The sequence below is a fragment of the Scomber japonicus genome, chromosome 2 (genome assembly GCF_027409825.1).
Source record: "Scomber japonicus isolate fScoJap1 chromosome 2, fScoJap1.pri, whole genome shotgun sequence".
Classification (NCBI taxonomy): domain Eukaryota; kingdom Metazoa; phylum Chordata; class Actinopteri; order Scombriformes; family Scombridae; genus Scomber; species Scomber japonicus.
Genome location: NC_070579.1, coordinates 21071025 through 21094407, shown reverse-complemented (window position 1 = coordinate 21094407; position 23383 = coordinate 21071025). Strand labels below are relative to the sequence as shown.

At 40.1% G+C, this 23383-nt stretch overlaps 1 protein-coding gene across 1 annotated transcript; it reads right to left on the bottom strand.

The window, feature by feature from the left end:
* Positions 1-2460: 2460 nt before the first annotated feature.
* On the bottom strand, positions 2461-23324 carry pds5a (PDS5 cohesin associated factor A). The gene is made up of 34 exons (XM_053333589.1): positions 23238-23324; positions 23018-23147; positions 22187-22339; positions 15891-16094; positions 15216-15302; positions 14989-15086; positions 14533-14659; positions 13731-13811; positions 13412-13552; positions 11887-12002; positions 11676-11770; positions 11426-11571; positions 10800-10951; positions 10395-10508; positions 10108-10189; positions 9956-10004; positions 9714-9853; positions 9222-9337; positions 8528-8633; positions 8174-8334; positions 7811-7934; positions 7470-7628; positions 7229-7297; positions 6904-7040; positions 6417-6540; positions 5904-6108; positions 5640-5754; positions 5332-5464; positions 4896-5015; positions 4721-4783; positions 4164-4312; positions 3981-4068; positions 3615-3880; positions 2461-2936 (listed from the first exon to the last, which is right to left on the bottom strand). The coding sequence occupies exons 3-34, from the start codon at positions 22298-22300 to the stop codon at positions 2597-2599; spliced, it is 4221 nt and encodes a 1406-aa protein (XP_053189564.1). The 5' UTR covers positions 22301-22339; positions 23018-23147; positions 23238-23324; the 3' UTR covers positions 2461-2596.
* Positions 23325-23383: the final 59 nt, after the last annotated feature.

The window sequence follows — 23383 nt, the reverse complement described above, 5'->3', positions numbered from 1 at the left end:
CCAAAAAAAACAAACATTAGTCAGCGGTAGAAAGCACACACCATCTCCTTTACTTGTTAATAGTCAGGCTCTTGATTTAAAAAAAGGCCTCCTCGTTATCACTGGAGTGCACCATTGATGGCTGGATCTATATTTTGTAAGAAAAAAAAAAAGGACAAAGAGGCCCTCTCCCTGTCTTCCTGATGTTCTCACTATGTACAACATTGCACGATGACAAAGCATAAAAAAAGGGGCTGTTGCATCTCAGTTTCTCCATTTGGATTGAGACTTATTTTCCTCTTTTGTTTCCTTGGAAGCAAGCATCAGCAGTATAAAAAGCATGGTTATTTATTGTGACAGTGTCATGTTTCTTTGATTAAAAAAAAAAGGAAAATCAAGTTGCTTTTGTTGTCATGTTTGCAAAAAAAAAAAAAAAGATGAATAAATGAACTTTTAAAATGCTGTGATCAAGACAAATGCACTACACAGTAACATCTAAAAGCATTTATTTTCTGGAAAAAAATTTAAATATGATCATGAGAATAGGCATACTTTTAACTACATCAAAAATAAGTCATCACCACAACCCGCAAGGTTTCCACTCACTCAATGCTTCAAAGCAGGCCGTACCCAACAAAGCAAGTGACAAAAAGTACAAAAAATATTTAATTGTAAAAGATGACAAAATCCTGAACACAGACTTGTATAGTAATATATCATTTATGCATTCCAAAGTGAAGTAATGTTACATACTTCAGCAGTAAAAAAAAAAAAAAAAAGGAAGTCAAACCCAGCTCCATTTCAGAGCTCCTGACCAGTCTTAAGAGAGGAGCAGGCAAACCGCTTGAACACAGTATCTAGAAATGTTTGACATTTTAAATTTGTCCATTAACACACTGGAAAGAAATCAGAAGGCCTTCAAAAACATTACAGGTGGCAGTTAGGAAGCCTCAAAGAGTTTCTACCTGGCCTTGTGACACTATTACCGAGCTAAAGCACCTAAACAAAGCGAAGTTAGAAACCTAAGAAACAAAGATTATAAAATTTTGGTGCCAGTTTATTTGTTAAATACACAAATCTTGTGTGCTGACGTTCCCCTATTTTTACCCTTTGCTGCAGTCTTTTTTTTAAAGTTTTCTTGGATATTCAAAAACTGTAAATTTGCACATGGGTATTTACAAAATACAACTGGTGAGATTGAAATAAAAAATATTGTGCAGCAGAGACACTAGGAGGAAGAGGTCAGGAGACATACAGTAGGATTTTTTCCCAGGGAGTTTAATAAGCAACAATCATAACCAGATTAAAACGTTTGTAAAATGTCCATCCTGTTTTTTTTTTCTTAAAAATGGCTCCACAAAAGAAGCAAAGAGCAACAAAAACAAAAGGAAAACAATAACATTTTTAAGTAAGACCTACATACAATGAGCTTCAAATCATGACTACAAGGTGTTTTAAACCTTCTAGGATATCAGTGGTGTGTGTGTGTGTGGTTTAAGAAAGGTCCATAATGTGTCCAGGAAAGCTTTAGAGTCAGAGGAGCATGTATGTAGGGGTCGGGAAGAGAAGATTCTGGCCCATTCTTTACAGCCGTGATTTCACCTTCAGAGGTTTCCTCTTTACCTGAAAGACAACAAAGTTTGGATGCAAGTCAGTCCACTCTGTTCTTATTACCTGTGAGTGTCTAAAGAGCCTTTCATACTGCACTCAGCCCAGGGCTTAAAAGTATTCTTAGAAACTTCTTCGCCCTGGGCTACAAAAGCATCCACACTGGTACAATCCTAACATATTCCAAAGTGGGTTAACCCTGACTTTAGACTAAGCCTTGCTGGTCCTGAGTTTGCAAGAATATCCCCTGAAAATCGATTAAACACAGGGCTAATAGGTGTGGGCTAAAGAGAGAGGGGTGTGTGACATGCAGCATAGGACCTCGGACCGGCCAGGATATGAACCGGGGTCAGCTGCGTACGTGGCATGCGCTCTAACCACTTGACCACCAGCGTGCCAAGATTTCTCTTTAAAAATGTTTCCTTGGAACAAACTCCTTGGGATACGTGGGTGTTTTTATTGTCAGGCAATTCCTCAAAATGTTGCAAACATTTGCAGATAATCAGCTTCACAAGTAATGGAATTGTCAGTCACTGTGGTTTTTTACAGAACAATTGAGAACACTTTGAAACTGAATTACAATTACAGTGAATAATCACTTTAATAAACATGTTGTCTTGTGTGCTCATGTTTGTTGATACAGACCACTTCAGGTCTCAGTATGTTTCAAATGCAGTGTGTTTCCACCACAGGAACTTTTCAAGGGAACAAAAAACTTTTTTGCTGCAGTAAATACAAAACACAAAATGTAATTTCAAACATTGTCATTTTAAAATCAGTTATTGGTCTTGTTTGGTTTATCTCCACAGCTCCTGATGGTTGTAAAGGCCTCATAGACAGCAGGCTTTTGGCCCGTCTTTGAATGCAGCCTTTTGATGATCAGACAAAATAGCACTTTAAGCATACTGAGACCTTTAGCATGATTTCTTACCAAGGAAACAATTTGAGATGCTTTCTGAAATCTTGCACTAAAAAACTAATATGTTTCCACTGTAGTGGTAAAAACTGTTCAGAGGAATCCTGCACTAAACCAACTCACTGCCACTCTGCCTTGCTCGTCTCTACTGATGGACTCTCCCTGCCTGCCAGAGGGAATTCCTCTCCTCGAATACTTGGTATCTCCCTCGTTATGAGTGCTGGACCTGGCTGCACAGCTGGTCTGTCCTTGTGTAGGGGGGCATCTCTCTTTGTCCTCCCTGCCACAGATAGCACCCTCTGGGCTAGACTCCAGCTCTATCTCAGCGTCGCCCTGACTACCCAGAAGGGCAACCATCTCTAAAGCTCTCCCTGCCTTCTCTCCGTGCTCGCTCCTTCTGACAGTTTCCTGCTCTCTGCTCACAAATGGCCACCTGCTGAGAAAAAAGTCGACATCCAAATGTGACTACTCCTCATTTAGTCCTGTCAGTTTCCTCTCTTTTGTTAGTTATCTGCAAATAAGACTATTGGGGGCTTTTCCAATATACAGTTCTAGCGGCTTGACTTTTTTTTTTGCTTTTCTATTAGTGATAGCACCTGGTACCTTTTAGTACCTGCTCTGGCAAGGTTCCACGTGAGCTGAGCCGATACTAAAATGTGATGTCAACAGACTGCTGGCCACTGATTGGTCAGAGTGTTATCACTGGAAGAGTCGTGAGCCATCCCACACAAGAATCAAACCCGGCATTTTTAAATACCGGCAACAGCGTTACAGGGATTTGGCTCTCTTATCTTGCTTTGTGTGTGAAAAAAGGCACACGCCAAGCAGCAAGTACACCATCGCCTCCATTGTTTATGTGTTTGTGTCGCATATAAAACAAAGTCATGGCAGTTTTGCACAGCCGTTCTATGACGACCCACGTTGAGTAAGTACGAAGTATGAAGTAATGGAAAAGGTCGTTCCTGGTACCAAACTGAGTCGAGCCGAGTAGTGCTAGAACTGTATAGTGGAAAAGCGCCATAAGCTGCAATAAACTACTAACTAACCAACTTACATCTGGAGTAACATTTTATTGATTTTCTCTGTTCTTGGCTCTTTACTCCGCTCTTACCTCTGCAGGTCAATCTGTCTCTTTGTCCCTTCATCATTCTGCTGCTGCTGTTTTGACACCTTGATGTTGACTGACTCTGCCGATGGGTTGGAGTTGGGGTCAGCTCCTCTCTTCCTGCCTCTGCCAGCTCCACCCCCTGTTGCTGCCGCTCCTTCTTTTTCAGCTGCTGCAGGAGCCGCAGCAGCTGTTTTTGGTGGTCGGCCGCGCCGTTTGACAGGTGATGCTTCTGTTCCTGCATCAGGGGTTGCATTCTGACTCACCTCCTCCTGAGAAAGATAGAGAAAAAACTCAGCAAAAACTCAACACCACTTTAAGTTGCAGTATGAAAAGTTCCAGGTGACTCCAGGTTATCCCGTCTGAACTGACCTTCTTCACCTCTTCATTCTTGATGACTGGATTCTCGTTGTTTTCCTGCGTCCGGCTCTCTGCTGACTCTGTGGCAGCGTTGCTGTTACTACAAGACAAGTTTAAAACCACACAGATGAAGTACAAATGATTTGATGTCGTGTGTGTGTGTGTGTGTGTGCGTGTGTGTGTGTGTGTGTCTACCTGTTCTTGTTTATGGTTGAGCTCAGGGGGGACGAGTTGGTGCTGGTGTTGCTGGCTGTATCTGAGGCTGTGCTGGTCTTGGTGAAGATCCTCCTCCCTGGTACTGTGAGAGGCTTGTTCACAGCTCCCAACACTGGAGCAGGTTTAGGCTGCATAAAGGCAGATCAGGGAAGGTCAGGAAGATGGTGTGAAGTTAATGGTACTAGACTTAAGCATCTGCTGGTTTAAAGCCCCCAAATTATACTGCTGTTCAACAGTGATTACGCTTCAATATATCAGTCAAATCCCTCTTCACTTTGCTACACGTAGCCCTCTTCTTTGTTCAGTAATCTCTTTCACACATGTAGTCTATCCCTGAAATGTTCAGGAACTCAAAGCAAAGTGAAACATATATGTACACTCAAATTTGCCAATAAATGCCAAAATAGGGATTACATGGTCAAAACTCCCTTTCTTAACATTTGAAGCATTATATTACTTGTGATGTTAATTGTTCTGCACTCTCATGACTGTAAGATCATTTTATTAAGTGGTTAAAAGTTGTATTTTGCATTTACCTTTCCGCTGAGCAGCATTTGTCTCATCTCTGTTGTCAGATACTCTTTATCATTTTTGAAGTCCTGTTGAACAAAATTACAATAGAAAACTTTGGTTAGCATAAACTACTAATAACGGTTTAAAATATTTATGTCCATGTGTGTGTGTGTGTGTGTGTGTGTGTGTGTGTATTGCCTTGTCCTGCACGAGAAAGAACTTGGAAGGTAGAACAGGGTCTTTCGGAGAATCCAGGTGACACGCAGTGCTCTTGTTGGCGATGACGAAGAGGGCAACGTCACAGACAATATACAGCTTCTGAAACCACAACCACAAGACACACTGTTAGGATACACTGAGGTGAATATGTCAGTATGACTCAAATATGGCAACATCCTGACGGTGGCGCTCTAGCGACTGTTTAAATTTAGACATTTTGAAAGATCATTACAACTTAACCAGATGTGCTACAGCTATACAACTATAACTGGATTGTTGGCTCAACCAAATGCATGTTTTATTACACTGTGCTGTAATTTTTTATGCCTTTTGTTCCTTCATTGCGTTCGGGGTTTAATCAAGTTTGTTAGTTGATCCCTATTTTTGATTTATTGTATTTTTTGAGTGTGTATACCTCATTGGCCTTTGCATCCTCAGGACACTGTGCATCCTTCGTCTGTTTGATGTTCTCTACCATCTTCCTAAGAAAAGCATGACTGTTGTTTTCGTTCTTGGTCATCAGTACCTCCAGCATGAACCACAGGCACCTTCACACATAGGGAAGAGCACAATAAACATGCTGTGTGTCACGGCTGTAGTCATCACCACTAATGTTTTCATAAAGTAGGAAAATAACACATTCTCAGCTATATCATCAGATTCATAGATACCAAAAGAAAAACAAACATGCATAAAACTAAAATACAGTTTGTCAATGCTCACTCTTTGATGTCTTTGAGTTGTTCATATTCTTGTGGTTTCGTGAAGTCTGGGTCATGAGCCAGCAGGTGGATCATAAAGGGAACAACATACTCAGGAATGAGGGAGACAAGTTTTTCTGGGGGGAGACAGAGAGAGAATAATTTATTTTAACATCCCTGTGGTCTGTGAAAGCCTCAACTTGTGTACAAAAGAGCCACAACAGCAGCAGCAGTCTGTAATAATGGAACATCCGGGTTTAATTGCATCCGTGAGTTTAATACCAACCCTGAGCAAGTGGGTTCTGTTTGATGTACTCTCTGCGGACGGAGATGTTTTTGAGGAGGCACTGTCGGGCGTGGGCGCGTCGCTCTTTCACTGGGTCCTTGGCACACAGGGCAAAAACGGCCAGATACTCCAGTGGCAGCATCAGTTTAACGAGAGCCAAGTGCAACTTCTGAGCAAAGATCTGACGAACCTGGTAGCACTCATCCTGCATCAAGTAGAAATAACACAATGAGTGGAGTGTAAAAAAAAAACTACAAGCTCCTACAAGAGAGTGACATCTCGATCTCAAACGTGACAATTAGTTCTCATTGTGTCCACAGCACAGAACATTGGCTCTTTTTCACAGCAGACATTTTGATTTGTCATAGCAGGGGGAGCACAGGTGTTACTAATAACATCAACAATGGCTCTGCTCTATTCAAATGCTCCAGTAAACCTTCTCTACTGCGACATGTCAGATTGTCTACTGTAAAAAAAAGGCCTATTAAAAAAGTATAAAAAGGTGAGACTGACGTTGATAACAAGACCGCAGAGCTGGAACTGCTCAGGCGTGATGATGTCATGGTAACAGGGTTCCTGGGCCAACTTCATAATGGCTCCACCTGCGGCCAGCCTTAGACGAGACATGTCTGACTTGCTGCCGGGATACAAAAACAAATGAAAATGTAATAAAATTAATACATTTACAGGCAAATCTGTTCCATATGTATACCAGTGAAATTATGATGAATTATCTGATTAATTTCAAAACATTATGGGCACTAGCTGGTATTCCAACAGAGCTGTTTGCTATACTATCACTTCTGCAGCTCTATGTTTCAGGGTGAATGAAAAGGTTTTGGTGCAAGCAATGCTAACAAGGTAACACACTAAGGTCTCCATCCAAAGTAAGCTATATTAGAAGGTACTTAACTAAGGTCTCACACATGCAACCATTAGGTCTTAATTCTATAACAGCTGTACTATGAGGCTGCTCAGTGACCTTCTAGCCCAGGGTTACCTGATCTTCTTCTGCTCTGTGAGATCTCCCTCGCTGACCAGCATGGCTGACAGCAGGCGCAGGGTGGAGTTTGCCGACTTGGATTGGTTGTTCTTCATTCCTAGTAACCAACGCACAAGCAGTTTGATGGCCTGCACCTGAGGTTAGAGCAAGAGTAATTGGGCAAAATGTGGTTTCTTGCATCTTTTTAATATATCATTCAGTTTTCAGTACAAAAATATCAAACAAGATGATAATCTTGGGCATGTGAATAGATGTAGTTAAAATAATCTAAATCATATATGTTTAAAGGGAAATACATCCCATAGTTGTGTGTGCCTCTTACCTTAGCTAGAACTTCAGGTGAGACTTCCTCATCAGTGGTCCACAGCTTCCCGTTCTTGTTTCCCACCGACTGGACACAGAAACACAGACACAGTTTCACTACTTGATTTTAACAATTCTTTGTTTATCCATTACAAAATATATGTTATAATGTATGTGTTTATTCAAAGCTGTAATCTAAAAACACGTCAAGATAAGAAGTGCATGTGGTTGATTTATGATACTGTTTGATTGCCACACACCCTGTCATTCATGAGCAAGTCCTTCACAATGAAGTTCGCCACTATGGATTTCATCGGTGAAGCAAACTGATCTGGGGCCAGCATGGAGATGTGGCCCAGGGACACGAGGGGAGTGATGAGCTGCTCCGGGACGTCTGCGTTCAGACTGCGTGACAGCGGCTACAGGTGAGGAAGAAACAAAGTTAAAAGTATCCAGGAAATGAAATGTCAAGTCAAGAAATGGTGACATAAAAAAACAGGACAAGTTTACATGAATAAAAAAAAAATTAACAACTCTAAAGTCTGTCTGTAACACAAAGTAAATACTAACAAATCAGAAAGTTGGTAAATTAGTCCCCTACCTCAAAAATCTGTGCCAGCTGCACTTCCTTGTTGTTAAAGATGGCATGGATACAGTGGACAGCCTGCTTGGCCTGGTGAGGCGTCCCCCGCTTGGCTTTCTGATGAAGGATGGGAATCAGAGTCCTGATGGACAAATGAAAACAGATGTGGACCAGTTACGGCTGATAGTGTGGACGCTGGCCTTCTGTCAAGTCTTACATCAGCATACTGTTCTGTCATTGTATTGTCATCATGTGTGAATGCACAATGCCCATTCCCTATTGATCCTACAGTCATAAACGGTGATGTAGAGGCAGACTACATTCTAATAAAAATAACCACTTGTGGGAATAATGTAATTCCTCTATTCATATATCTCTTACGATCTTATTTGTTGTAACTCTGTCTCAATCTTCTGTCCAGTGTTTCTGAATATCTGGATGGCTGCTTCAGCCACCTTGTCATCTTCCATCTTCAAACACTGCAGAAGAGACTCGTAGGTCTCTGCTGAGTGGAACGCTGTGGGGTGTGTGAACGACAGGACCTAGAGGGAATGACACAAAGTAGAAACTCTTTAGTTTCTTTTCATTTGTTGAATAATCAGATTACTTATCCATGAATATATAATATGTTTTAAGTGTTAAAACTACAAATCACACATACATTTTGGCACTGGTTTGTATTTATTTTTGTATTAAAATTAACTTTTGCAGACTTCTTTGGTCCATGTCATGTACCTTGAGTAGTTCCAGCCCAGAGCGAATGGCTGTATCAGGGGTAACACCTTCCTCATCATCATCAGCCGTACCCTCAATGGACTTATTAAGCAGCTTCACCAGTGCACTACAAGAAAACAGTGTAAATTTTTGCATCCAATAAATAATCTCCCATAAACTAAACTAAACCTGTATGTGCTAATTAAGTCAAATTTAAGCTCTTTTAGACATTTGAAGACAACAAAATCACATTTTTAAACACACACAGTGGCAAACGACAGTAATTGGATTGCCTAACTTAACACCAGGAGTCACTCAGTACTAGTGTTTCCTCTCTCTTATGGTGTTTTTCCATAAAGCAGAAAGGGTTAAACCTCTGCCCTCTCTGAGGCCTGCAGTTACATCTCACCACCACAAGGTGTCTCATTGAATGAGAAAAGCCTGTTTATGGGGTTACACAATGATATAGAGCAGATACAGAGTACATAAAGCTCTCTGTCACTGAGACAGTTGAGCATGCACTGCTGCCCTAAATGAAATCTAGAACAGGATTTACAATCAAATCAACCCTTTAAATGTAATTTAAATTGAGTCAAATCCACATTATTTGGACTATCGTTTAATGTGTTCTAATAGTTTTTATCTGTTGTGAAATCTAGTTAATAAAACCTGACTGTAATACTTTGTGTGTTTAATGTGTCAGACTTTCTCTGACCTGATGGCCTCAGAGTCGATGTGAACGGGGGCAATGCGCTCCAGCAGGAACTTGACCATCTCCAGGAAAGGGTTGGTGGGCTGTTTGGGGAACGTTAACTTCCGAGTGATCTCCCTCTGTACACAGTACAAACATTCACACCATTAATACAAACATTCACACATTTGTGCATATATATCTGAATACACCTTTACCTAAGATTTGTTTTACTAGATTTCCTCTATATACCAACTTCATTTTCAAAGAGCTGTGGTCATGTTATACTGTAGTTTCATATTCCTCTCACTGCAATTCAAAAACATGAAATAACAAGCTGCATGGTAGGGTCATGTGATCGCACCTTGAAGATAAAAGTCACAGCACTTAATCCTGTTGAAATAAGCTGGAATTTTCCTTTAATACATGTGTGAACGTGTTTATGGGAAAGAGAGGGTAGGAGATTGGCAGTCTGTCTGTAAATGAGTGTTTGTGAGATGTTCAGTGTCCTCTCACCACACAGATCTCAGCCTGTTTGCAGGAGCAGGTCGGGCTGATGAGCATCTCCAGCTGGACTCTGAGCTTCTCGTCCTCACCAAGAACCTGGTTGAACTTCTTCATGAAGTCCTGAGCCTTTCCTGCATCTGGCAAGTTCTCTGGGAACACACAGGAGAGTTATGGTTAAAGGGCAAAAATTGAATGCATAGAGATTACAGCAAAGTACTGTATACGTATGTGTTCACGTGTTTCCAACTTACTGGCGATACTCATCAGCTTCCCAAACATGGCTGTGTTATTGGCCTCGGACTAGGGGAGAGAGAGAAACATGGTCATATCAATGTTAATTTTGAGTGTTTGAAGCAAAAAGATGGAGGAAGGTTTCTGTTTTTGTGCCTTTGAGTTAACACACCACTGGCAGCTTGTGGAGATCCAGCAGCTCCTTGACCAGGCCTCTCAGCATGTTCTGACACTTCCACATCTCATTCAGAGCCCTGAGAGGACAGAAAGCGAGAGATGGGGGGATTATTTTCATTGCTGACCTGTTAGTATGTAGTGTCTTTGTAAGTGTTGGGGTGTTTTCTTAATTGTGTTAACAGTAATACATAATTATATTATAAACATACAGGCATAATGCTGGTACCAAACTGATCAGTATGCATGTGTATAATTTATATACAAATATCTGGGTTTACTGACTTGACAGCATTTGTGTCCAGGCAGGCATACAGGTAATAGAGACACTTCATCTTCTCCTCTGTGTCGAGACTGTGAGGGACCATGTACTGGGCAAAGATCTTCTCTACTAATAACCTACAGAAAGAAAGACAAAACTTCAGTGAATCAGGTGAAAAAAAGAGATAAAAAGTGTAGAAAATTACAAATTCTTGTAATTCTATACAAAGTGACAAAAATATGTACATAAGTAATTTTAACTGCTCCGCTACAACTCATGGCATCCTCTCTACTGACTTAATACAATTAAAACAATGCACAGATGTAGGTTTTAAGAACATTTATTAAACAAAGGTGCACCAGGTACCTCAAACCTTTTGAGGGCTACCTAGTTTGTTATATGCACGTAAATAAATCTTTCTTGCTCACTTGTCATCGATGCTGTTCTGATAGTAGATGTGCAGCAACTTGTCTTTGATCCAGCTGATCTTCAGGGCGGACTCTTTCCCGGCCTCGTGGTGCAGACAGTATTTCTTAAAAAGCTGAGCCAGGCCCATCATGGCCTCTTTACGCACACGCCACTGTAAGAAGAGAAGGAAGATGAGGGTCGAAAAACAGATCGGGGTGGATCAATTTAAAGTAGGATGAAAAAAGTAATTTCACTTTTCTTCTTTTATGAAGGAACAAAGCTGGTGTTCAGGGAAATTTCAGTGTTGTTATATACATTCAGCCATGTATTTATTTAATCTATCTATCTATCTATCTATCTATCTATCTATCTATCTATCTATCTATCTATCTATCTATCTATAGAGATGTGATGAAGGACTCATGTGAAATGAGATCTGAGTCCTTCAGCTGTCTCCAAGGCTGCTGCTGATCAGACTGACGAAACACAACATTATAGTTTCTATAGAAACATAAATAAATGACAGGAGGAGCTCAAAACATGGAAGCCAAATCAACAGACCCATACTCAACTAAAAAATAATACATTTACTTCATGCTAAGAATAATATCTGCACTACCGATACATGTCTGCAAATTTGTCTCACCCTCTTGTCCAAGGTCCTCTCCCGTACGAAGCCCAACAGCTGGTCATTGACCAGGTTAAGGTCCTTCTTCCCAGCGTTGATAATGGTGACAATGACATCATGACGAATGGCTTCCTCTGGGTCATGGGAACGCACCTTCAAATACTCTGATTGAATAAAGCAGAGAAAGACGTCAACAAATGTTTGTTCAAAGCATATGTGAAGAGTTGATTGAATTTGCAGACATATGCAGACAGGCACTAAAGCACACCTGTGAGGTCTCGAGCCAGGTCCGGGTGGTTCATGAGACAGTGGCTGGCAAACTTTACACACTCTAGCCTAACTGGAACATGGATGTCATTGAACCTGGAGGAAAAACACCAGTTACACATATAATAACATTTCTTACTTTTAATTTAACATCTCTTTTATTTCCATCTGTGTCTCCTATCTGAACTGGATCAGCTTAAAGCAGCACTCACCGTCCTAAGAAGCATTGCCACAGCGGTCTGTTCTGTGAGGCCAGCTCTGAGTCTTTGGCCCCAAACAACTTTGCTAGCAACCGTACAACAGCCAGACGTTCTTCCCCATCATTGCTCTGCAAACACAAAAACACAGAACATTTTTCAATCTGGATGCAAACAAAACTCGGACAAAAAGTCAGTCACCCCCATATTGTGCCCAGATCCAACACTGCGAATTAGCATAAAGATATTAATTGTTAATGAATTGATATTCATATATTTCTGTATAGGGGTGTGACGAGATATCGTACCACGAGACGAAAACGTGACAATATTTCTTGTCGAAGTGAATTTTGTCTCGCAAAGCTATAATTAAGGGGTGCACCAAAAAAAGAAAAGAAAAAAAAGACAATCGGTTTTCTATCGCTCATTCGCACTTCATGTCTTCTTTTTATAATGTCACGTGTGGATCATTAACCTTGTTACAGCTTCTACCTGCTGAGAAGATCTCAGTCAGAAGTATGAGATGAGGACATGAGGTGAGGAGCAGTAGTAAGTTGACCTCAGGTCTCTACACTGAGAGCCTGAGGTAGGAGCAGCGGAGGAATCTAGCGCAGCTATGGAAGCCTAATGATGCCAAAAGTAAAATGAGTCACACTACCAAATTATAACACAATTTATATTTTGCTCTACTTGTGTATTTATGTGATACAGGATTTGTGCAATTTACTTTTATTTCTGTGTTTTTTTATTAGCAATATATTGTATGTAACTTTTTTATTTATGGTTGTTATTTCCATAAATACCAAAATTATTCATCTATAAAATATCCATCTTTATGGGGAAACCTTTTACAGTGCTGCTTACTGCATATGATAATTATATATTTAGAAAGTACTGAAACTGAGAACTAAAGTGATTCATTACAAGATGATTAGTTAAAACATTTCAATTTAATTTCCATTTTGTGAATCTCAAATAAAAGAACAGTCATGTATTTCCTCATTGAAGTTTTCTTAAAAATATAGTTAAAATCTCATCTCGTCTCGATCTTGTGAACCCAATATTGTGTCTCGTCTCGTGAGCTGAGTGTATCATCACACCCCTATTGCTGTAGCATACATGGAAACAGCTAAAGTACAATAGTTGACCACTCAACCTGCATAGCAGAAGTGTCCTCTTTAAATGTAATAACCGCGTTTGCAAGGCAAGAGACCATCACTACGGTGTAGTTTCTTGGTGTTTTAGAGCAGCATTCATTGCAGTCTGTGGGTTCCATTAATAATTTCCAATTGCCACACATTAAAAATAATTTAGCATGTTAAAACTGATTTCACATTGTTTCACTTTATTTTTTCATGCTTCCATTTGCTATTTAAAAGCACAAATGAACTGAACCTCTAGCTGAACGTTGTTACCGAGACAATAGACAGTGGGGTGTTACCTTGCTCTACTGATTCAAGGTGAACCGCACCCTGTGTTGAGCTTTAAAATTTGGCAGTTAAGTCCATAAACTATCAATGTTGTGTGAGTGCGTGCTGACCTTGAGTTTGAATTCCAGCTGTGGCATTACAGAGGTAAGCAGCATAGGGTCAATGGCAAAGAGTTCTTGGATGAGGTCAAAGACGTGCTCTGATAGATCACTGACTGATGATTTGCCCATCACTAAAACCTGATTGAAGAACTGAGGAAGGAGAAAAAACACAGTGAGACATAAAGACGCACTGCAGATACAGACAGCAACTTCAGTCGGCAATTTATGAGGACGAGAGTGAGAATAACAAAAACACAGAGGCCAACTGAGAATGAAATACAGACACGGAGGGAAAAAGAAAAACAATAGCGTCCAGGCTGCTACTCACGTTTGCGATGCACGTCTCTATAGTCTGGACGGTCCTCTTCAACAGAGTCTTGGCAAGATCATACGCTTGTTTGTTCAGATTCTGTTTTTAAAAAAGTGAAATACTAATGAATTATTTCAGCTGTGCATATTGCCCTCAAGCATTCACTGATACAGATTTGGTCCAATATGATTTAACTTAGTGGTGTCTGAGAAATATGCCAAGCTTGTTTAATTTTTTATTCCCAGAATAAATTCCCCTCCATAAAAAGACACAATTAAATCAGTTTAGAGTAAACAGGTCCTCTAGCTATGTTTCCATTGATTTAAATGGAAATAAATCACAAATATTCTGCTGATTGCATGCAGTATCAAAAAATAATGAAATAATCTTAATAATGCATTGTGTTAGTGCGAGACGGTTTTTCCATGATGTGTAAAATGTCTAAACTGTACACACTGAGATATTACAATATGCAGAAAAAGTTTATTTCTAGTTAAAAAGTAACAGACATGACAGCTGGCTACAGGTAGCGGTTACGATTCCAGTGAACTTTGATTAGATGATTAATGACACTACACGTGCAGCAGCCGCAGTTTACGGGACTGTTGTGACTCCATAGTGAATTTAACAGTAGCATCTACAAAAAGTACAGACCGAAAATGACTCTGCGAACCAGTTTGCACCCTCCAGTTGTGTTTTTTTGAGGAGGTATCATCTTTTGTTACGAGGGTTTTGACTGAACAGAAAATGTGAATCGACCCCAAGCTTTAAAAACAAAAAAAAAACACCCCCAGCCCTATACTGTGTGTGTTTGTCTTACCTTGTGTGCAGGGATGAGGTTAATGAGGATGGTATCCAGCAGCTCCTGTGTGACTCCGTCTCCCTCCATGATGATAGAACTCATCAGGTCCATCATGTGCATCTGCACTTTCTGGTTATGGCTGTTACTGCGGGGGGATAGAGAGAGAGAGAGAGAGAGCGAGAGAGAGGAAGGGAGATTTTGACCTTGAATATTGCCTGATGAAACAAACCAGAACAAAATGTCACAATGTAAAAAAAAGGGGTCCTACTGATGACTGAACATGCTCAAACAGATTTTTTTAAATGAGTCTGTTTCTAGGAAAATGTTAACAGCAAGTGTAAAAAGGAAGCTTATCCACGCCGGAGAGTCTGATAAATACAGACATTTTAGAATTTACTGTAGAGAAATAAACAGTGTGAAGGAATGAAGAGATTTTAAACAAAAACATACAGCGACAGATTATGAGGGCCTTACTTGATGACAGAGAAGAGTGTCTTGAAAAGCTGGATGAAGATCTCATTGCAGTCCTCCAGTTCAAAGCATATGTTGTAAGACTTAACCCACGCCAGGTTCTAGGGGAGCATGTAAGAAATCCACAAGCATGTTATTCATCAGCAGTGAACAGTGTGCTCTCCTTTGAACTATATTTCATAAAAAAACATGAAGCCATTCCTTCTTCGTTTCTACCAAATAAGCTTTACCTCCAGCAGGTAGAAGTATCTGTTGAACTGAGGGCTCTTGGTGTCTTCCAGTCCCTTTAGCTGTCTAGTGATGAACAGGAAGATATCCTAGAGAGAACACAGGAAAACACTTGAGATTAAAAAAAAAACATAAAAGATGGTTTCTGGCGAGCTCTCAACACAGCAGCAGTGATAAAAGTTGATCCCAGTGGTTTGCAATGTCAGCCAATATTTTGCTCAGATGTGCTTCATTGTAACACTAGAAACCTTAAGATGCTCACTGTGGTTTTACAGGAAACAATTTTTATGTCCGTTACATAACAACAGTAGAGAGGACAGGAAACAAAGGAAGAGAGAGATGGAGAGTGACATGCAACACAGGTCTGCAGCCAGGATCAAACCACTGACGCTGCGTTTATGTGGAATGCGTCTTAACCAGGAAGCTTCCAGGGTGTGCTGGGAAACACTTGTTAGATCACTATGTTATCTAAACCTGATAACCTGCTGCAAAATCAACAATTACTCTTCATTTCTGTATCAATATTGTTACATTTTAATGTCAAGAGTTCTAAACGACCAGTTTTTAAGCACATTTTTCAAGATGAACCTGATTTAGTTGAAGACTAATGACTTCAACCACCCCGCTGAGTCTGTTAACAGAGGATTTCAAACAGTTGTCCAGGGTCAGTTCCTAACCTTGAGTTTGTCGTGTGAGGTGTAGGGGGCCTCGGGGGCATAGATCCTGAAGATGTCAGCCAGACAGCAGGCTACTAGTAGCCGTACGTCTTTATTGGGATTCCTGAGGAAGAACTCTGAGGCGAGGTGGAGCGCCAGGCCGAGATACTGCTGCTTCTCCTCTTCAGAATCTTGATCCATGTCCATGTAGGTCTTCACCACCATCTGTGAAACAGAGCAACGAGAGAGGAGGGTGAGATGAAGAGCAACCTGGGCAGAATCAGAATTTGTAGAACAATTTGACAGCTCTGCATTAAGAAAACAGAGTCTGCTTTGTAGCTTTAGTCCAGTTTAGATCTGTCTAATGTCCTTCATGTTTTGTAGATTATTTGTAAGAGAAAAAAGGAGCATCAGTGTGGTGTTGTTGTGCCAGAAGATTTGGACAGGATTGAAATTTCAAAAGCAGCACTTCAGATGTGTGGAGCATCTGTAAAATGAGACAAAGAGAATCAAACTTCCTTCTTTAACTCAGTGTCTTTACCTGCATTTCCAGCTATCTGCTGGCTTCTGTTTTATTATTCTGTCTTAGTCAGGTCTTTGTTTTACTCGTTCAAAACACTGTGGTTACAGAAACAGTGCTGGCATGTGTAATGTGTAGATTTTGGTGTAGGGACCACAGTCTAAATTACAGGTTATGTGACAAACACTGGCCCAAAAATAATTCCCAAAATGACTAGTTGAATTATGACAATTGGAGATGTCATCTAGGTCTCAAACAGTGGCATTAGAGCATTATTTTGTGCCATTCATATATGAAAAGGGTCAGGAGGTCCCCAAACTCAACTAAAAGCCAGAGGACGTCTTACGCACATGGTTTATGGGCCCAAAAATAAATAAATAAATAAATATAAAAAATATTGTTTTCATTTGGTTGCCCAGTTGAGTGAATGGGGCACTATCCCAGAATAATGTATCCAGTTTCTGTAAAAACTGGCATGCAGAGTAGATGAAGAAACTAATAATCTGTCTCAGTCACAAGCAGTGCACATTCAGCTGTCAGAGCTGGAAACGGCCATCTTCAGTTTTATATGAAGAGGCTACTAAAGTCATGTAGAGCTTCAGATGGGTGTTAATACTCAATGTATGAATCCCGAGTGACACATTATCATTATCAGGGAGTCAATTAATTTCATGTTAATGTCAAATAGTCATATTTAAGATGTTTCAAAGTGTTTCAAGTGTTTTGAAAGGCAGTAAACACTCATTGCACACACCGTTGACCGTGACTTTAACAAGGTTAAATCAACACAAGAAAGAAAAAGTTCACTGAAAATTACATTTATCCAGTACTTTTTAATTTGCTACGAGACATATGATCATAGCTTAAGTACTACAAGTAAGGCCCAGGGTGAAAATCAATAGAATTATTATTGATTATTATTTTTTCTGTATTCATACCATTGTGTTACTCTCATGTATGTATGTATGTATGTATGTATGTATGTATACACAGACATCAATCATCTCAATTCTCATGGACAGGCACAAGGATGCAATACTTAAACTACTACTTCCTCTACAAGAGTGAATGTGAAAGTCTGTATGAGAGAGAAAAAGAGAGAAGGAGTCGAAGAAGCCAGTCTGCCAGCGGGGGTGGGGGATGGGCAAACAGATCCAGCAGACTGCAGAGCACCACGCTCACTCCTACCCTCCGCTGTTAGCTGAAACAGTCACAACCCAGCCGCCGAGAGCCCCCTCCACATAGAGAGGACTGTGTGGGCCTGTTATGGTGTTGAGTATCTGTGCGTCTCTGTGCCCTAAATCCACCGCAGCTCATGTGGACGAATAAGTCTGACATTTTTAACTGACAGGTTTTATAAATGGATGTGCTGTTTCTGCTAATTGTTTAACTAAAATTACACCACAATGTAACCATGGTAAACAGGGTTATATTTTATGAAAGCAGCTCTGATACAATCCGATAAACTGTAAAGAGAAAACCATTTCCTTCCCCAGAGCAGAGTGACAAATGTTATTTTTCCCTCCTTTATGTCATTCAAACAGGTTCGGCAGGATACTGAGCCCATGAGCTATATTCAGACAGACATCAGCACTACGTGATACAACGCAGCACCCCATTCATTTCAATTAGACCTCCACATTAGCAAAGTAGGCTCCAAAACTGGGTCGAAAAGTTGAACCTGGTTCAACTTTTGCTGCAATGCATTATGGTCCTTCTGCTAAACGATGAACGCCACTGCACACTGTACATAATAATCAAGATGAACAAAAGCCTCACACACTTTCTCCACTTCAAGCAGATAATTCGTGCTAGTTGTGAGCAAATGATACAGTAGTGTTATGCATTATGTTATCTTATATGTTATTTATTTATATTATCTATTTGTGTTCAGTAAAAAAAAGAAAACATATTTCAATCTTTGACATTTCTTACGACTACAGCTGTCTGAGCCTCCTGAGCTGCTGGTAGATTAACACAGACACACACACACACACCTCATTAAAACGTGAATAAACCTATCTGTAACAAGTTTAAGGTAGTTTTATGTTATGCCACTGACGGTGTGCCCAGTTACGGTCCTAACATTGTGAGCTCTGCAAACACACACAAAAATGCTGCCGTTTAAAAATCCTCGGGCAAACACTTGATGTCATGCTGTGTGTTGGCCAACCAAAGACACACAGGTGCACATTTACTGCAGATTACTTCTCAGAAGTAGTTCTGCTCTTTACCATTTGATTTCATCACAAGATAAAATGACCGTTGCAATAACAACTTTTTGTAAAATCTTTCCTCATAGTGTAAGTTTTTAAAAACACAACCCAATTTTGTTGAGAACGCCTCATTTTGCTTTGAGCAACATACAATCGATACAACATTGAGCAGAAGTATAGTGAGCCTATGAAAATATAACGCAAAGTATATCAAACAAAATTAGACTACTGTGAATGAGAATGGTACATCCTCTCTGATGTGTAAATCTTACTCTAAAAGTCCAGTTGAGATCACATCAATCACTTTTGCAACAAAAATAACTCCAGTGTTGTTTTTAATTATTCCCCATAAAAGCAAAAAATGTACTTTTTGGAAATGATAAATATTCCATTTTGTCTCAGCAGTTTGAGGAGTGTGTCAGTGTCTGTGTTTATGATCGACATAAGCTGACAGGCTGAGCTCCTGGACAAAGTACAGACAAAGTAAACAATCTAAGATAGTTAACAGTGTTTAGAAGAGTAAGAACAACACCAGCACCTACACTGACTGAAGAAACATTTGCAGGTGTCTTTACATGTTTGTTTGTCTGTTTCATGTGCTTTGATGTGCTATGGTACGCTTTGTGTGTGTACCAGGATGCTGTCTGTCTGTTAGCTAGCGTGACCATTGGCATTTGATAAAACTACAAAATAACAGCTTGATGCAAATATGGTTTTCAAATTTGGCAATCTGGTTGGCTGCACGGGGACATAAATTCCCCATTGATGTGGCAGAGGAATTAACGGTATTCAAACAAGTTAATGCAAAGTCAGGTTTGAATGCGGTTTCATGATCATGAAACCAAAACATGTACAATATAAATGTCTCTCTTATGGTTTGAAATGTTTTATTCTCAAAGGAGAACAGATTTACAGGGCAGATGTATGCGCTGTGCGAGGCAAAACACAAACAACTTCATTTCATTTGGACTTAAAAAAAAAAAAAAAAAAGGAGCAGTTTTACCCCTGGGAGATGAATGTGGTTTGAAACACTCAACAATACACAGTCAGATCCAGCAGATGTTGAGTCCTGATTCCTCGCCCTCCCCTGTCCCTGTACACAGAGCTGTTCTTTGATACATCAAAGAGTACATGATCAATCTGTGCTGGTAAAAACAGTCTGCCACGGGGGTCGAATACATAAACTACTACCCTATAATAAGAGCCATGCTAGCGGCTGTGTGAGGTTGAACTTAAGCACTTTGAGCTAAATGATAATCAGCATGTTATTATGCTCACAATGGCAACTCTAACATGCAAACATTACGCTACTTGTTGCATCATCTTAGCCTATGTTTAGCGATAAACTGAAGTGTTGGACAATTGGAAATTGACCTGGTGGGGGCATTAGATGAGTCAGAGGGTAAGCAAAGGCATGACTATTTACCCTGAGGGGGGCATGAATGTGTGCACCAAATCAAAACCACAAATGTCAATATTATGGTGGCACTGGAGGAAAAGTCAAGAGAACATTAAAGTAAGTAGGATACATCCTCTGGAGACCATAAATGTCTAAAAATTAGACCGCAATCCATTCAATAGCAATTATTTTATACTACATTAAAGACTGGACCACAGTCGTGGACCCACCAAGACTGCACCCATAGCTGCTAGCCGTCACTGCCCTTACTTAAGTTTACTATCATGAACTGAGACCCACAGCAAGTGTTACAACACAGGTAAGAATTGTAAGAACAATGAGACAAGAAGATAGTTATTCACAGAGCAGGAAAGACTTATCAAATGTATTCTCTGTATTATTGAGACAATAACATGACTCCCCAGAACAACAAAAGCTCAATATAAGTCCTCCTTAAATGCAGAATTCAGTATTACATTTAAGTCTAATTTTACCAAATACAGTGACCAAAGTTGCTAACTTTAATTCTGATATATATTCAATTACTATGTAATATTCAGATAAAAGAAGGACCCATATGCTTAATTTATTTCATACTGATATGAATATTATGCTAAACTGACTGCCTTAGGACTGAAACCATGCTGTCAAAAATGGAAAACCTCTGTTATACTAACTGAGCATGAATCATAAAAAGAGTCTTAGGAATCATTTGCAGCAGTGGCACATGTGCAATGAGTTTTCTTTCCTCCTTTTTGTAACCTACTATACAACAAACCTACAGCGTAATTTATAATAGTGGCAGATCATAGCTGAGAATTAACCAGGACTTTATATTATGGCCTACTTGCCAATTATTCTAGTGGGAGTACAACATGTATCTTTAACTCTTTTCCACCATACGATTAGCCAGGTTACTGCACATCCAATTAGCTCCAGCCTTTCCAGTACTCGGAGGGTAAATGTAAACAGCTGTCTCACATAATCGAAAACTTGTACAGTTAATTAGTCCAGCTTGTCAAATCTAAGAGTTACATGCTTTATGGTTGTAATACTACCGACAGTTCTAGGATGTCAGGACACCATTGTTTTAGTGAACAATCTAATGGAGTCACATGATTGCTGTAAATACAAGACGCCAACTTTTAAAAATGCTGAGGGTTTGATGTGAGGTTTATTTAGAGGGTGGGGGATGTATCAGAAGGTCAGTCGATAAGACAATATTGTTAATGCTTTTCTGATGTGGATATGCAGGGGTGGTCAGAAAAGTGCAAAATCATTTATGAAATAATCAATCTGAAGGTCAATGGACTGTGTTACACCGAAATACATTACATAAAACATTGGTAATTTGGCTGACCTCTCTCACTGAAATAGTATGATCATATGGTCATGACATGATTTTATTGAAAAAATGGGTTATTATGTTGCATTGCTGCCTTACCTTCATCTTGTAGGTTAAACTAGGTCATACACGCAAGAAATCCCCGATTTATAAATAAAACTGACATATAGATTGCTCGATATTTTGTATATTTACTGTAATGTCACTTTCTGCTTTTGCAGTAGAAGTTTAAAATGTAAAGACAAATACTGAATGTTTATGTATGTATTAATATTGCTATACTGTGCTGTAAAATCCTTCAGTTATTTTGCTATCCAAATATGTAAACAGGATCTTGGTTATTGTCTGTGCAAATAGTGCAGCTGCTTTCTCAAATCTTTGAATCTTCAAACTTTTTAACATGACTCGCTGTTTTGTTCTCTTGCAGTAAAAATAGCCTATGAGTGTAATGTTTGCTTTTCTTGGGATCATCCCCCTCTTCCAGTCTTAAGGGGACAAGATAGGGTAAAGGGCCTGGAAAGTTTGGAGAGCCCTCAGCACTATTAAAAAACATGAATAACAGCAGCTCCTGTTTTGTCACAAGTCACAGTGAAGTTCAACAACATCTAAAAACTCTGCTAATGATGCATGATTATGACTGTTGTTCACAGACTGAGAGACACCCAGCAAAAAGACCGAGGACTGAGAAAACAGTCTGCTATAAGAGAGGAGGGGACTGCTGTGACTTAATATTCAGTAGTTTGCAAAGTTAGGAGGGTTTTGGCACTGTGCCTGGGGCTGGACACTTGATATATGAGGTTAAATGTATTTTGACATTAAGAAACCCTATCGACATACCTTCAACCGTTTGACCACCTCATCGTTGCTGATTTTATCCGTGATCTCTTTGACTCCAGGCGGGTAGACGATCTTTCCGTCCCCCGCCGGTTTCTGCTGTTGCGGGAACTCCATGCTTGTTGATGTCTGATCCACACGGTCTTCTACTGGCCTCTATGGGTCGGAAAACAAAAGTTCAACACAACCATGCTACCACACATACCAAAAACCTCGTTTTAAGCACCATTCTCATTTGCCAATCATCATTTCCGCGATTCAAATTGATAAAACTGTACCTGTACAATTAGCGGCAGTATGTGGGACAAAACTTTTTCGATCAGAAAGCCAACATTAAACCAGCATTGTGCATATTATTATCGTGCATGCTAAAATCCTCCAGCTATACATCAGCTCCATTATTTTCCGTAAATTTCTCATCAAACATCGTGTAGCTACAGAAACAAGCTCGTCTGCTATTTCGGTAATAGTACAGCCATTTTAAGCGATAAGTTTATGAAGAAATACTTTTTTTAAAACAACACATGAGCAGCCGGTGTGTGTCTACTGTCACACAGGTTATCAAATTAGCTAACAGGCTAGTTGCAGTGCAAACATCATTGGCTAGCGGCTAGCATTTTGCGGGAAGTACAGTTAGCAGCGAGCGGCTAATACACGTTAGCTGTTAGCCTAGGCCGCAAACTACTCAGGTACCCATCACATCTCCAAGCTAGAATCACAGAGGAAGTGAAGTATTATATCATCTCTGCCAAAAATAGCCACGCTCGTGGTCAGTTCCTGTGGTTTCCAACAAATGCAACTACTTTGAGAAGTTTGAAAACGAAGCTAGTTTACTTGTTACTGTCTTTTTTCAACTTCCAACTGCCGCTAGTTTACAGGCGAAGAAGGGCTGCTGCCGTCGCCCTGAGCCCTCCTCTCCTCTCTCTCACCACCAACTTGCCCCCACGGACGGATTTTGAACAGCCTAACAAATGCAAAATGAACGTATTTACAAAGATGCAAGTGCGACTTAAACCGCAGGATGTCTGCCAAGCGTTTCCTCGTTAGTATTTACCTCTCAAGTGGGCCGTTTTAATTCATTTAGTCTGACACAGGTTGGGTTTAGTTTTCGGCACAAAGCTCTGTCCGTTCAGTCAGTGCTGTCTGTGTGAAGGCTGGGTGCAGAGCGCCCCCCTCGGTCCTACAGCAGTACTGCACCGC

What these genes read in the sequence shown, in the direction of transcription:
- pds5a (XM_053333589.1), bottom strand. Translation starts at nt 22,300, where the DNA reads ATGGAGTTCCCGCAACAGCAGAAACCGGCGGGGGACGGAAAGATCGTC. An exon ending in CTGGACACAAATGCTGTCAA is followed by an intron (nt 10,190 to 10,394) that starts GTCAGTAAACCC and finishes CTGTCCTCTCAG; the next exon opens with GGCTCTGAATGAGATGTGGA. An exon ending in CACCTGAAGTTCTAGCTAAG is followed by an intron (nt 7,041 to 7,228) that starts GTAAGAGGCACA and finishes CTCTAACCTCAG; the next exon opens with GTGCAGGCCATCAAACTGCT.